The 15836-nt window shown below is 41.4% G+C and overlaps 1 protein-coding gene across 1 annotated transcript; it reads left to right on the top strand.

Moving 5' to 3' along the window:
• The first annotated feature begins 4683 nt into the window (after positions 1-4683).
• On the top strand, positions 4684-8099 carry LOC119740543 (kin of IRRE-like protein 3). The gene has a single exon (XM_038215888.1). It carries the CDS (start codon positions 4845-4847, stop codon positions 6489-6491), a length of 1647 nt encoding a protein of 548 aa, XP_038071816.1. The 5' UTR covers positions 4684-4844; the 3' UTR covers positions 6492-8099.
• Positions 8100-15836: the final 7737 nt, after the last annotated feature.

Below are 15836 nucleotides of genomic sequence, written 5' to 3' on the forward strand. Positions count from 1 at the left end.
CTTCTTTACTCATGTTAAAAGAGAATTACTGAAATTGATCCATGCTATCAGAAGTTACGAATGTTTTACTAAAATAACCCACTAATCATCGTACATGTGTCAAACACCGTAACCACTGGACCATGGCATTCTCCATTGAGTTTGTATCGGTGACTTCAGGGAGTTTTCAACTTCGTCCTCATCAACATCGATTCGCTGGAGTTCGATTGTTGCCAAGTGCCATGCTCAAGGACAAAAGCAGCAGAGTGAAGCGCCCCGATTCTTTTTCTAGGGACCATTTTTCTCTGTTACGGCCGTGAAACTGATGTGCGCCCCTAGCTTTGGAAAGCTGTGTTTATATGCTGTAAGTCCTACATTTCTGAGCTAGTGTATTGAATAAGAAAAATTGTCTCGGAAATTGACTTTCAGAAACCCGAATTTCCGTTAATTGCCGTAATTAAGGGTACAGATCTCTAAGGGTGGAGTAAGGAAGGGGTGTGGATGGGTGTATAAAACAACGCCCTGCGCTGAACGAATCTAAGTCATCTCCCCTCTCCCACCCTCTCTTTAAAAAAAAAAGCACCAGATCGCTAAGGCCAACAAAAAAAGTCTCCGGTTTCTGGTACGCGAGCGCGTCGCCGTAGCCATGCGCGTCGGCAAAATGGAAAAGGTTTTTTTTTTCAATGAAAGATGATGTCTCAAAACCGCCAAATTCACTGGTTTGACTGGAATCCTGCTGCTGCACAATTTTAACATGTTTTTAGATTGGGTTATGATCGAGAATAAGCTTTATGTGGCCTCTCTGGACTCCCATATATTTGCACTAAGTTTAGTCGGCCACCATTTGCAGTCATCAGCCGACATTTGAAGCAAAAAAATCAGGTAAAAAAAAAAGAAGCCGCGTCGCCGCACCACTTTTTGGGCAAGCTCCATACCAGAAACCGGAGACTTTTTTTTTTTGGCCAAAATCTCTCTTTTTAAAATTAAAAAATAAATTGTATAGGGGATTGACCGTCTGCATTATTGATTGGTATTCCCGGGAGGGATCGCATCATTCTCAAGTTGGGATCGAGGCGTATGATTCATGCGCGTCAGATAAAGAACCACATTCCCGGGGGCGAAACTGAAGGGCGAGAGGCACCCCTCGCCATCAGTAAATAGTCAGTAATCTTCGTGACATCAAGTCGCCAGCTTGGTGATACTAAAAAGAAGTATAGGATGATCATCGAAACAACTTTAGAAAACACTTTGAGAGATTAAAAGTCAAATTATCGCTGTTGTCTGCAAGCTTTCAATCGAAAATTACTGCATTAGGTTCAGGTTTTCGAGACCGAAGATCTTTTAAATTAAAGTCACATTCAAGCAAATTATGAGCAGCAAAATCCGGATTTTCTTTAAGCCCTCAGGCGTAAAAGAGGATATCTCGGTCTTCCCCGACTGTAATATCTCAACTGAAGCCCATCAATCTTTTTAGAACTTCTCCTCTGAACAATCTGTCATTTTAAAGGGGTCCATGCCATTTTTTTATGCTATCTTGATCTTTTTGTGTTGCCGTTTTGAACGGTATTTTTTTGCCTTTTCGGTTTTTATGCTACAATGCAAATTTCCACATTCATTATCAAATCTGTGATGTCATTCCGGGCAGAAACCTCAATGTTACAGCTATTTCAGCAGTTGCTATAATTTTGGATATTTTGCTGTTATAAAGTTTCTTTCTTTGGTGATACTTTCTTGTTTAAATACATCCCAGTAAACCTGCAATGAGCAACCCTTTTTCATAAATGTTTTCAATGAGCAAATTGTGGGTTAACAGTTTGAACAGGAAACCCTTAAACTGAACAGTGTCTACCTGAAATGACACCATAGCATCACAGCCATGGACGATTGTAAATGTTTAAAGAAGTGCACTTTTCCATAAAATTAACCAAAAAAGGAATAACAAATAGTTTTCATACATTTAAGCGTAGTAAAACTGTGTTCCTAAGAAAAAATTCATCGTATGGACCCTTAAAGAGCCCTCCAAATTGCAACACCATTTTAGAATTTGTGGTCGTTGTCCACATTTATTTTTCTGCCACAGGATATGGTCTGAATTTACGAGGTGAATCCTCCACTTACAGGTGGCATCGGTGCGATTGTCACGTATAGCCCATTCCGGGCACGCTATCAAGGAGGCCCCCCTTCAATGGCGAAAGCATTGTGCTAGCTATTGTTCAGATAATCCGTCATGGGGCAGTTGCTTCGTACAATAGCATGCACAGTGGTTTCTCCATTGACGACTTTTTCATTGGCACATGTAGTAACCGAGGGCCCCAGCGCTGTGTTTTGTTGAGAGGACTTAAACAGAAAAGGTCCTCTGTGTCAGACAATCATGGCTTAGCACCGTCTGCTTCGGTTTCAATTCCAATTTGAAATTGTCTATTGAAGGTGGCCTCGTGACGTGAGTCTACAGTGATCACGTGCCCAGATTCACGTGACAATCTGGGCATGCGCACTATCGATCTTCGGTGTGGGAGGCGTGTGTCTCCAGACGTTGCAGATGTACTTTCACTCATAATTGACTCAATTTCTTGTTTACACAAAACGGAAAAGTCATTTACTCCCGCGTCTCGGATCTCAGCTCTAGCTGCGACAAAACAAGTGGCGGAGATGTGGAGATAAGAAGAGTTTTTGCTAAGAAAAACAGAAGAAGACGAAAAAAGGGTGGGAATTATTTTGAGCAACAGAAGTGATGCTAATACAGATCCTTTAGGAATTCGATAAAAACAGTGGAATTAATTAATTAAAAAGAGAATAGTTGTTGAAAATTCAAGATTTTGTTTAACTATTTGACAAAAACAAAAGCAAAACGCGGGCGTTATAGACATTATTTTCATAAAACAACTCAAAATTGTTGTTTCAAAAATAGATTTGAAAATTTGGGTCACACGGCTTTCCATTGTTATCTTATATAGCAACGCCCCCTCTCAGTCCTGTGCATGGATGAAGTTCCCTTTTCCATGCCTAATCGTTTCCAGAAGTATAGCTCACATAGGTTTTAGAGAGTGACCCCTATGTTGTTATTCAAATCGACCAATGAACGTCGACCGATGCCATTTGTATCTGGTTCTATTGGTCAACTGCCTAATTTTGATTGATGTTCCCTTCCACAGCTGTGTCCTCCATTTGTCGCGAGATATGACATTTCCTCTGCCTATACCGGAATCAAAATATGAACCGCCCATACTTCAAGGCCACCAGGGAGGGTTATTGGGTCAAAAATATCAACCGCATAATTATGCTCACTCGTTCCCACCGATCCGTCCAAGGACATGGTAACCTCTAATTTCTGTGAGCTCCCATTGGACAGATTTTGTTGCACGACAACAGATTTTCATTTTGAAAGGTATAATCTGCTGGTTCAAAGTACCATTCGGAAGTTACTTTCATGGAAGGGCATGACTGCAAAACCCGCGAATTGACAGTCATATTTTGTGAAATGTCCCACCCTCAGGTTTGCCGTCGGCGTTTGTCATGATGACGTTCAGTGGTGTCTAGACTCTGACCGCTAAGAAACAAGGATTCGCTGGACATGACTGGTCAGATCTGATCGGTCAGATCTTATTAAAGGAACCCTCTTATTACGCGAATGATGCAGCATTATGGCTTGAAGACGATGTACAATGGTTATCGTTAAAGAAAAGATTAAGCACTCGGAGCGGATCCAAAAGTGAGGAATATTATTCAACATGTGGACCAAAATAGAACTTTTTTTCAACGTCGAACTTGAAGGTTTGCATGGTTAAAAGGAAACCGCGAGTTGAGGATTTTGCGGTAACAGATTCTTCAGGAGACAAACATAGCACACTGCTCGAAACGTTGAGTAAACTCAGAAGAGATACACTTGCGGAGCGACCAAAAAAAAGTTTACTTCAGCGAAATAAGTTTCCGTTCGGTAAATTCAGTGACACAGCCCACTACTCGCAGAGCTATATGTGCTGTCTTCGCTTGTGAGGGAAAAGTGTTATCTTCATTTGTGAGAGAAATAAACATCTCCTTGGGTTTAATGTTTTGTTTATGTAAAACGGCTTTTTTACGTTTAAAAAAAGGAGGTTTTTCTATGTACCTGTATCGTTTTCATATCCTCCTTATAGATGAATTAACACTGTAGAACATTTTTAAATAATTATATTCAGTGGCCTTGAACAAAGAAGCAAACATTTGACATGATTAACGATGTGTTTTGTACTAGAATGAAGAAAACTTGGCTGAATATCCCCGGGGGAGTGGAGTGAACCAAGGACACGGAAGTACACGACGAGTTCCGGAGGAAAAAATGGTGGTGTTGACGCAACGATTATATTTTCCCTTCTTTCCAAAAGTTTGAAGTTGTATCCACAACAAACCTGCTCCTACAGCCGGCTTTGGGGTTATTTTTACCCCTAGCCAGAGTCCCGTGACATGACCCTCTGACTCCTGAAGGAAACAGACTAATTCGATTAGCCTGGCCCTGGCTGTTTTTCCCCCTTTACTCTCTACCCCCTTTTTGATAGGTCCTAAGGTCTTGACAGGGGGACGGGGCCGGCCTGTCAACCTGTGCCCATGCGTTAATCATCAGCAGTTCCTGAACCGCGTGACGAAGCAGTCGGCTATTGGCTGGTGCGCTCAGCAGGAACCCCGTGTACTTGTATCTCCCGGCGTTCTGACTCAAATGTTCCGAAGGTAAGCGCTCGCGCTGTTGCTTTTATAATTCGACTGTCAGACCGAAAGCCCGCCATTTTCACTGACGAATCTGACGGACAAACTTTGCCTTTTCTTCGAAAGAGGATTTGTTATTGTGCAGTTAGAAGTAACCTTAAGATTGATTGACATCGTAGATTGATAACATGACAATGTGGTCGCCACGCGCGTGGTTTGTTTCTGCCGTCGCGGTGATAGTTTTAAGCCAAGAGACACAAGCCATTTTCACCGTTTTACCGGCCAACATATCGGCCATCGCAGGAGACACAGTCACCTTCAGGTGTACGGCACTTAGCTCTCTGGACACCTTTTTGTACTGGTCTAAAGGAAACACGCACTTGAGTCTCGGCGGGAAACTCCTGCACAGTCTGGACAATGACTTACGGGAGCGGTACTCTCTGGGCGGGAACCAAAGCATCGGCGAGTACGATCTGAGAATTGAGAACGTCAAGAAGACCGATGCGGGCGATTACCAGTGCTCGTACATCGGCTCGGCGGGAGGTAGGGCTTCCCCACCGGCCACCATGACGGTGTACGTACCGCCACTTGCCAAGTACCCGCTCTGCAAAGTCCGGACCCAGTCGCAGACATCGGAGACCACGGGCACGATGTGGCCGGGAGATGGTGCCGAGTTCACCTGTCAGTCCTCCGGAGGCGACCCGCCGGCCTTACTGCAGTGGCAGCGGATCAACAACACCATACTGGAACCTCAACCATCACACATCGTCTACGCGAGGATACTCCTGCCGGAGGATAACGGGGTGAGGTTCACGTGCGTAGCGACCGGCCCTGCACTTCGTGAACCTAGGAGGTGTTCCGTGATGCCCATGAGGATCCTTCCCGTGGTCCAGGTCAGACCCCTGACTCGAATGATCATACCTGGAGACAATGCCACCTTTCATTGCGAGGGGAGCGCTATCCCGCACGTGGCCTCTTACTCCTGGCAAGTGGCCGGCAATCACATCTCTGATGGCCAGGCTGGGTTCTCATTCGCCAACCAGAAACAGCTTCTGACCATCCACGACGTCAAGCAAAGCCACGATCAAATCGAGGTTGCTTGCGAGGCAAGCACTCCCACCGGTATCGCGGAGAGTGCCTCTGTCAAGATGGTGGTCACGCCGATCTATGTCCCACCGACTCTCCCATCTGAAGGTACCCCAATTGATTTCATCCCAAGCGCCCCTGCAGGTCCGGATGACACCAGCGTTGACGAAGAGGAACCCGGTATAATCGACGGCGATCTCTTCATGATCACCTTGACGATCTTTGGAGCTCTTGTCATTCTACTCCTCGTCGTGGCTGTTGTGATGGGTTGCTGGGCACTACACGCCAAAGGAAAACGACCGCAGACGCTGAAGAGACCACGAGTCGAGTATCAAGAGTCGACAGCGACAACCATTGACTTGGAGCCCTTACCTCTGCCCACCCAGCTTGCCTACGAGCCCCCTACCACGGTGTCCTCGGACCCGATGGCTATCCCTGCCCCTCCCTACACAGCTGATAAGGAGAACGCCCCTGGGTACATCTCGCAGCTGTATTCCACGCTGGACAGCTCCCGGTTACCCGCCCGGCCTGCTTTTAGCGGGTTCCCCGAGAAGCCGGTAGCCTCGATTACCCCGACGCAGGGAGTAGCCTCCACGCTACCGCGCCCGGGCAAAATCGACAAGCCGTGCGGCACGGGCAAGCCAACCGTCAAGGAGTGCCCGGCATCGTTTAGTATCCCGGAAGAGAAGGTGACCTCGCAAGAGGATAAAATGAATGAGGAAAACGAGGACAGGAAGAATGGCAATTGAGAAGGAGGCACAGACAACGAAAATTTGCAATTGTCTGCGACCTTAAACAATCAGCTTATATGTTTTTAGCTTCGCGATGAAAATAATGTTTTGCATCAAGCAGAATTGCGATATTGCCGTTTAGTTTAATACTATCGGACCCTGGTGGTTGGCAACTTTAAGGTCCTTACGATGCAAACCAGCAGGGTCAAAAAAATAATCTGTTTTAACATGATGCTTATATGTGGCACAATCACTTTATTTATTGAAACAAAAATTACCACAATATCGAGTTTATATTTGTCTTTCAAGTAGGCAGTCCTTTTAACTATAAAAACCCAGTGAGTCTTGGGCGAATGCCTTTAAGCATATATGATGACAAAAGTTTATGTCGGAAGCTTACGGTGCCCATGTGACATGACATTGAGACCGTGGATCTTCCTATTATAGCCTAAGTGACAATAACACTGACTCATGTCTCGCATTTGTAGTCTCAGCGATTCCCTTAGACTCTGGAGACCCGACGGCTTCATTTCTAAGACAGGAAAATCTGTCATTTTCCGCCGACGATAGGTTGGATCACCCTGGCTCTAACCAGTATTTAGTCTCAAAAGAAAGTGCACCAGACGGTGTACTATGTTGACTCACCAAAACCTGTTTACCAGTAAACTTTGTATGGTTGTTAACACCAAGTTCGTTTTGAATATCGTAACGAACTTATGTTAAAATATGTGCAATACTTATGTATATTTTGTTTACCAAATTTTGCTCACAAAAATTAATAAAGCCAAATAGCATAATTACGCAAATGATTCTGACGAAAGGCGGCAGTGCCGCACGCGCACGTCTTGCGCACGTTTTGACTATACTTCTTGCTTGCATGAGTAATTTTTTTCTTTCTTTTTAATTTTGAAAAATACAAAAAAAAATATATTTTAAAATGTTTCAAGAAATCTTTGTCAAATACAAGTGCCACATGCGCAATTTTTAAAACTTGATTTGTAAATGGTATTCAAATTAATTAACGAACACTGTATTCATACCATACCACTTCTGTACTTTGTAAAGTAAGCGAAAAACATTAAAAAAAAAAGTTTTAAGTTTTACTGTCAATTTCCTCTGAAGCTACATTATACATTTTCCTGCCAAAGACAAAACTAGTAAAATAATTTATCATTTTTAAACAAGCTTCCATAAACATTCAATCGGTGTTATTGTTTTATTAAGGTCAAACTGTATTCGACAATTTGTGTAATATTTCGTCCAAAGAAAGTATTGAAATTACAAACAAAACATATGAAATTCATGTCGCCTGGCTTGGCAGATTACATCTTGCTATTGTGAATGAACAAATCAATAAACTTTTAAGGGCAATACTAATTCAGCCATGCTTGCTTTGCAAGTTAACGTGATTTTATGGAAAATAGCAAGCCATGCGCCAATGGTGTAAATATAATTATTTGTGTAAAATAAAGTTGTCAAATTTTCTCCAACTGCATTTGGTCATTGTACATATTATGGGGTTTGTGCAATAACGAAAAATGAAAATAAAAAAGCAGTGAACTACCGAAAGAAATGCAACATTTGGTGTTTATTTGTGTCATAAAGCGTGTCTATTACTTAAAAGTCCATACGGTAGTCCTACCACCTTCGATTTCCGAACTTTTAAGAAAGTAATACAACTTGAAATGACTTCCAGAACAGAACTGATTTTGTAGGATTAGTTTTCAAAGTTTAGATTTTAACTATTTTGGAACTTTTAAGATTTTAACTATTAAAGGAACTTTCCTTTAAATCGAACAAAGCTGGGAAAAAAAACTGCAAGGTTTTTTTCCCCAGCTTAAGATTTTAATAAAATAATGATAATAAACACCTGCTAACAGCAAGCGTTACGGCGGAAAAGTACTGTACCTTTACAATAATTTGGTGAGTTATGTTATTTCCTGTACAAACACAAACACGGGAAACAGAAATTTATTAATTGTTCCGATGTGCTGTCCATCATAATTATTACATGACAACTTCTCAATCGTGACCCCACCTGACACTGAATATTTATAATTCAGATATCTGGGTCGATAGATCCAATGTCATGCAGGAGATAATCTGCATAAAATATCTAAAAGTTTTGATGACCAATAACGTAAGCATTCATGAATATGCATGATTGGAACGAGCCAATCATAGACGAAAAAGCGATAATTAGTATTCAGAGTTCCCTAGACTGACACGCCATATGGGTGGGGTTTAATAGGAAGGAATACGCATGAGTCACGGCAGCACAGTCCTAGGCGTATGAATTTTGAATAGGGAGCCCAAATGTGTTTAATGTTCTAAATATAGACGGACACTATATACAATTGAAATCTACGTATGATGCGCTACCGACTTGATCCCGAGTATTGAAGTTAACATCGAGCAATATTAGAACAAAAATAATGTGCACATTGTTGATGTTGATTTTGAATGTCCTTTGCGGGTTGAGAAACTATGTTTGTAATTTCTCATATATAGTTTTAATAGATAAACGTGCTTGTTGAATATTAAACAAATATGTTTTATTTCCAAATCCGCAAATTAAGAAAAGGTCAAGCGAAAACAATATAAGGACCTTTCCGTTGTTCAAGACAATTTGAGACTTTTGAGATGTTGGTGGCAGCAAACAAAACGGTCTGTTTCAATAATTATTGTTTACGCCATTTTGAACATGCGCACGTTAGCTTAATTAAACATGACGTAAACAATAATTGAAAAGTACCGTAGTTTTTACTGCCACCAAGTCTCGAACGTTTCCTGTTCAATATCACGTTATTTCTATTCTTTTACGAAAATAGCACTTTGAGCACTACAATAATACTAAAAAATTACATCATAAACAACTCTTGGAATTGTCTCTATCAAGAGTCGCCAGATTGTTGTGACTATTTTAGGCGGTAGTAATTGCTCACGTACGAAATCCCCACTGGGAAAATATTTGCCTGTTTTCTTGAAATCGTTAGGGAGAAAAGAGGAAATTTGATAATGTGTGTGACATTAGTTCGTAGGTCAAGGCAAAGAGTGCATGGCAACAACATCGATCACGTGAGCAGGCATGAGATATATATGTCATTTGGACTGAGAACTCTTGGGAATTTTTTTTTTAGTGCAAATCGGACAATAATCATCGGAAACAGGAAAGGCAGGGGTGTCTACTTGTCAACACACCCAGGAATCTTCAGCAAGAACTTCCCCGCCCCTGCTGCGAACTTTGGAGGCAAACCATTTTTTCACCCTTCATTGAAAACAAATAATCACAAGAAAGCCCCTTCTTAAGCTCCTTCCTTATAAAATGTAAACAAGTTCTGGGTGACCGTTTTAGTTTTAAGGAACAGATACTACCGGAACCATTTTCGAGCAAGATTTGGAAGCATCTTGTGCCAGTGCCGTGGCACTTTATCTTAATCTATCTCATATGTGCGGAGTGAAAAGTTTGTATAGTTGATGGGAAATCCCATCTGGTCCAAATTTTCTAATTCACGTTGTTGCAATTATGTTTTGCGAGATTAGAAGGAGAGGTCATGGACAAGTGTGAATCGACAAGTGTGAAACATTTCAAAGGCATATCATTTGCGTTTCATGCATTCGGTTCGTTTCAAACACCACTCAAATCCAAGGGCGGATCCAGAACACAATATTTTTTTGGAGGGGGGGGGCAAAAAACAATTTGGTCCCCCAAAATGTGGGTCAAAAACATTACGGCGAGCGTTTGGGGCCCGCTTAAGGGCCCCGACCCGACCATTTTTATTTGGGATTCTGGATGCTCTCTGGTGCGATCTGAGGCAATTTCTGACCACTTAAACCATTATTTATGGCCCCCGTTGCCCCCCCCCCATCCGCCCTTACTCAAATCCAAGGAAGATTCAAAATCTAACCTATTGATGTTTCAGCTCAGTAGGTATATTTATACACATTTCGACAAAGTAGTGAAAAACCATGCGCAACCTTTTTGATCACGCAACACAATTTTGTCAATAACACTCTTTATTTCCAACGAAATAGACTGATCATTGGGAATCAACTGCGTTTCTTGATTTCTTCTAAATGACAGCAAGCCAGTCGGAATAACTGGCTTGTCGGAATATCGGTTTTTTTTGTGCCAGTACAATCTTTTGTCCAAGTAAGCTTTTTGATACTAATTCGGTTGGTTACTTTTGAGATAATGCAAATAATAATGCCTTTATGGCCCTATAGCTTTATGGTGACCTCGTACCCAGGGTGTCGAGCAGTACGCTCCCACCATTACCTACTATTTGAAAATGGAAATGAGGTTGGAAATAAAGTAGGCCCTTGGGACGAGGCTGGTGAAACCGAACCAAAATGAAACAACAGCTGAGTCAAACCGAACCATATACCGTGCCAAACCGAACGGTGCCGAGGTGAGCCGAGTTACAGCTGCATGTTGCGCATAGTCTCGTTCCAGAACCGAGCCCAATCGAACTACCAAACGAACAAACGATTGTGTCTTGAAGATGATCTCATGCCAATACCACCTCCTTGAACTCCTTTGTGGTTAATACCACAATCAGCCAGACAGCCGCGGTCGGGCTAGGTAACTATCGCGGAAACGATATGACTGTGCGGTTAAGGTCTTTGGAAGGGCCGGGAGGAGGCACAAGATGACTAAACAATATTTCAAACAGGGAGGCCGCGAGCCGAACTTCTGGAGGCAGACTCAGGTTGATATTACTCATAAGTTGAAGGTGGAAATGAATGCCTTTATATAGTGGCCACCTGGACAGTTCATTTGCGCGTTATGGCACAAGGTATACCGACCCCGCTGTGTATATGCGTGACTAATGGCTTCCATTTTATTACTAATATCAGCCGCTTTTTCGTAATCACCAATCTCTCGATTGACCTTAAAGAATATAATCACAAGGCAATCTAAAATTTTTGTTTTATGTATTTTTTTTACCTCCATTATGACTCTCAGTAAAAGAGAAGTTTATCTCAGAAAAAAATTAACCAATTTTGCCCTCGGGCGTGTGTCTGTCTGCAAATTATGTCGCAACGATAACGTCCCATCTGAACAATAGCGAGATTGGTCAAACCCCACACCCTCCCACCCCACCCCTTTTCCCGAGGGTTTTGCGGCTTTTTGCGGCTGTCGGGTGACCGGAAAAAAACCTGGGTACCCTTCAACACTGAGTGGTCTGTCGGCAAATTTGCGAGGCTGTAGCGTCGGCTCAGAAACACGTACCGTCAATATTTTTATACCATTTTAAAGCTTGGAATCTTAACTTTATCCCTGGCGAGTATTGGTATGATATTTAAAACAGTCTTTAAGTTATTCGTGTTCAAAATAAAGGCATGTCGAAAACAAATGTAACCGATTTCAAGGAAAATCGATGATGCGGTACATCAGATGCAAACTCGAGTCAACAAGCTGTTGCAATAATAAACAAAAAAGTTGATTTATGTTAAAAAAGTAGGGGAGAAGGGCGGATACCAGACTTTGCCATAGGTCTGGGGGTAGTACAGGGCCAATGGGGAGAGGGGCAGGTACCAGACTTTACCCCCACCCGCCCCCCTCTCAATGATCTCTGCTCCCTCCCCTCCCCCACCCCCTGATCCCTCCCAATGATCTCCCTCCCAATATCTCAGTCTCAGCCCCACGCCAAAACCGGGGACTAATATCTCTCGTCTTGAAGATCTCTCTCTGTCCAGCTGGTGAGTCTGATTGCTTATAAATCTAAAAGTCTGACCTCTTAAAAAAAATTAAAAAAAATTATATTGATATATATAAATGATGAGTATGATCAAGCCAATCGTTAAGGGATTTTCTAGATGGAATAAAGCCACGCTGCGCGATTACGTCCAGCGATATAATATACCGTACGATCAAAATGTTGCTCTTACGCGTAAAGTCTACATCAACGGGATAAAAAAATACGAAGCTCAATTTAGAAACTTGAGGAAAAAGAAGCTACATGAGCTCAAACAGATTGTAGACGATTATGATCTAGAATATAACCCGTCGGGTTATAAGGGTCGATTTTTGAAAAAAGATTTACTCTCGGCGATTCAAAACTCTAGGCAACCCGAGTATTTTCAAGAGGCTGAGTTTAGAGCGACGAGGAGATTTAGAAATAACTTTAGAAACTGGGAACTGATTCCTAGACTTTTTAACGACGATTTAGTCAAGTTTTTTGATACGCACAAAGATCAAATTGTAAATAAAATCAAGTCAGAATTGAGAGAGCTGAGAGGTTTAAAAATGGAGCTCACAATCAAAATAAAATACGAAAAAAACAAACCCGATGGTACGATCGAAACGATCGAAGCTACACATTTTACCGATCAGAGAGTCGTTTTAAATCAAAGTCAAATAAAACAGGTTTTAAAAGAAGACATCGACCAGATATTTAAAAAGGATGAAAGGTATACGAATCAAGGATCGGGTTGGGTTTTAAAAAAGATAATGGCGTTGTATATCAACATCAACAGGTTTAACCCTGTGAGAGGTAGTTCTTATATTGACCTACCAAAATGTATCAAACAGAAAACGGCGATGATTAACATTAAAAACAAAGACGACGAGTGTTTGAGATGGTGTTTGAGAGCTGCTCTTGGGTTGTATACGGATAAAGTAAAAAATAACATAAAAAACGATCCTAAATATAAAATTCATAAAGAAGAACCTGTTGTATACACCAAAGACGACGGACTCAAATTTAAAGGCGTAGACTTTCCAACACCGATCGACCAGATACCAAAGATAGAAAGACAAAATAATTTAACGATAAACGTATACGGTTATGAGGGGGAAATATATCCGTTATATGTGTCTAAAAACTACAAACCAGAGTCACGACCTATCGATCTGTTTTTGTTTTCTGAGGGCGACAAGCATCACTACTGCTGGATAAATAACTTTTCGAGATTGATTCACAACGTTACAAAAGATAAAAGTAAGAAATATTTTTGTCGAAGGTGCCTGAGTCATTATAGAACGCAAGTAAAATTAGATAGACACATGGCCGATTGTAACGGTATAGATACACATCCGTCAAAGATTGTATTTCCTACCGCTAAGCAAAAATATGTAAATAACGAGTGGATAGTCGACGAAAACGATGTGCCAACATTAGAATTTAAAAACTACAGGTTTAAACAAAAAGCACCGTTTGTAGTTTACGCCGACTTTGAATCGATATTAGAAAAAAACTCGGACGATAAAAAGAACAACACGCAAAAGACAAACATTCACAAAGCTAGCGGTTACTCGTTGGTAGTAGTTAGATGCGACGGCACCAATGCGTATCAAGAGACTTATAGAGGTAAAGATGCTGTATCAAAGTTTGTAAATAAAATGTTAAAAATACAAAGCGACATAAATTGCATATTTAAAAAACCCCAACCCATGAAATTTAATGAGCGAGCTAAAGAACATCATGATACAACAAACACGTGTTGGATTTGCGAGAAACCAATTTATCCCAATTACTCGAGCAACTGTCAGTGCCAGAAACCCCAAAAACCAAAAACAGAAAAACAAATAAAAGAACATCAGTACGAAAACAAAAATGGATTTACAGAGTCTAAATGCCTCGAATGCAAAAAGAAAATCAACAAATTTAGAAAGGTGAGAGATCACTGCCACGTCACGGGTAGATATAGAGGTGCCGCGCACGCCTACTGCAATCTAAAATTACAAGTTAAACCAGGTTTTACCCCCATACCAGTCGTCTTTCACAATCTGCAAAATTACGACGCTCACTTGATCATGCAGAGTATTTCAGAGTACGATGACGAAAAGGAAATACAAGTTATCGCTAGAAATTCAGAAAAGTATATTTCGTTTTCGATCGGAAATATGCGATTTATAGACTCGTTTAATTTTATGGCGTCTTCGTTGGATAGATTATCTAAAGCTTGTCCAAGAGAGTCGTTTAAACTACTCAGAGAACATTTTAATCGTCAAAACATCGACTCGTTGTTACAAAAAGGAGTTTATCCGTATGAATACATGGACTCGTTTGATAGATTTCAAGAGACCAGCCTACCCCCCATCGAACAATTTTACAGCAGCCTAAAAGACGAAAATATATCGCGAGAAGACTACGACAGAGCTAAACTGACGTGGAACGAGTTTAAAGTTAAAAACATGGGGGAATATCACGATTTGTACGTCACTACCGATACGTTATTACTGGCATGCGTATTTGAAAACTTTAGGAAAACGTGCATTACAAACTACGCGTTAGATCCGGCTAATTACTATACAGCACCAGGATTGTCGTGGGATGCCTTGTTAAAGCACTCGGAAATTAAACTCGAACTATTGCAAGACGTAGACAAACATTTATTTTTTGAAAAAGCAAAAAGAGGTGGTATCTCAAGCGTGGGTGGTATGAGATACCACAAAGCCAACAACAAATACCTACCCGACCATAATCCAAACGAGCCGTCGAGTTACATCACCTACCTCGATGCAAACAATCTGTACGGCTGGGCCATGAGTCAATACCTGCCGTACAAAGACTTTAAATGGGCGTCTACAAAAACGTTTACCGAGTCTAAGATATTATCTCTCAGGAAAACGTCAAACACCGGTTACTGCTTTGAAGTAGACCTCGATTACCCGGACAATCTCCACGACCTGCACAACGATTATCCCCTAGCGCCAGAAAATATCGTCATACCAAAAGAATGGATGTCTGATTATCAAAACGAGTTATTGGATACCGAACCTAGTAGCAACGTGCAAAAATTAACGTGTACCCTTAATCCTAAACAAAAATATGTTTTGCACTACGTCACATTGCAGTTGTATCTCAAACTCGGCTTGAAACTTAAAAAGGTACATCGAGTGCTGCAATTTAAACAAGCTCCTTGGATGGCATCTTACATAGACAAAAACACGCAACTCCGAACAAAAGCGACCTCTGATTTTGAGAAAGACTTTTTTAAACTGATGAATAACAGCGTGTTTGGTAAGACGATGGAAAACGTCAGAAACCGGATTGACGGTTACCTGCTCAGAGACAATAACGATGACGATCGAGATAAATACCAAAAAATTATACAGAAACCGAGCTACAAAACGACGACGTCATTTTCAGAATGCAAATTGTCATTTGTCGAAAAGTACAAGACTAAAACCGTGTTAAACAAACCAATCTATTGCGGAGTGAGTATCTTGGATCTATCTAAGACGCTGATGTATGATTTTTATTACAACCATTTGAAAGACAAGTACAAAGAGAAAATCAGGTTGATGTACACAGATACGGACAGTTTGGTACTCGTAGTGCACACTGACGACGTGTACAAAGATATGCAGCAAAACGGTCAACAATACGACCTTTCGAATTATCCGACGGA

The sequence above is a fragment of the Patiria miniata genome, unplaced genomic scaffold, assembly GCF_015706575.1.
Source record: "Patiria miniata isolate m_02_andy unplaced genomic scaffold, ASM1570657v1 HiC_scaffold_5, whole genome shotgun sequence".
In the NCBI taxonomy this organism is placed as follows: Eukaryota; Metazoa; Echinodermata; class Asteroidea; order Valvatida; family Asterinidae; genus Patiria; species Patiria miniata.

Bases quoted from the DNA above. Each gene is read 5' to 3' on its own strand.
- LOC119740543 (XM_038215888.1), top strand. From the start codon at position 4,845: ATGACAATGTGGTCGCCACGCGCGTGGTTTGTTTCTGCCGTCGCGGTG.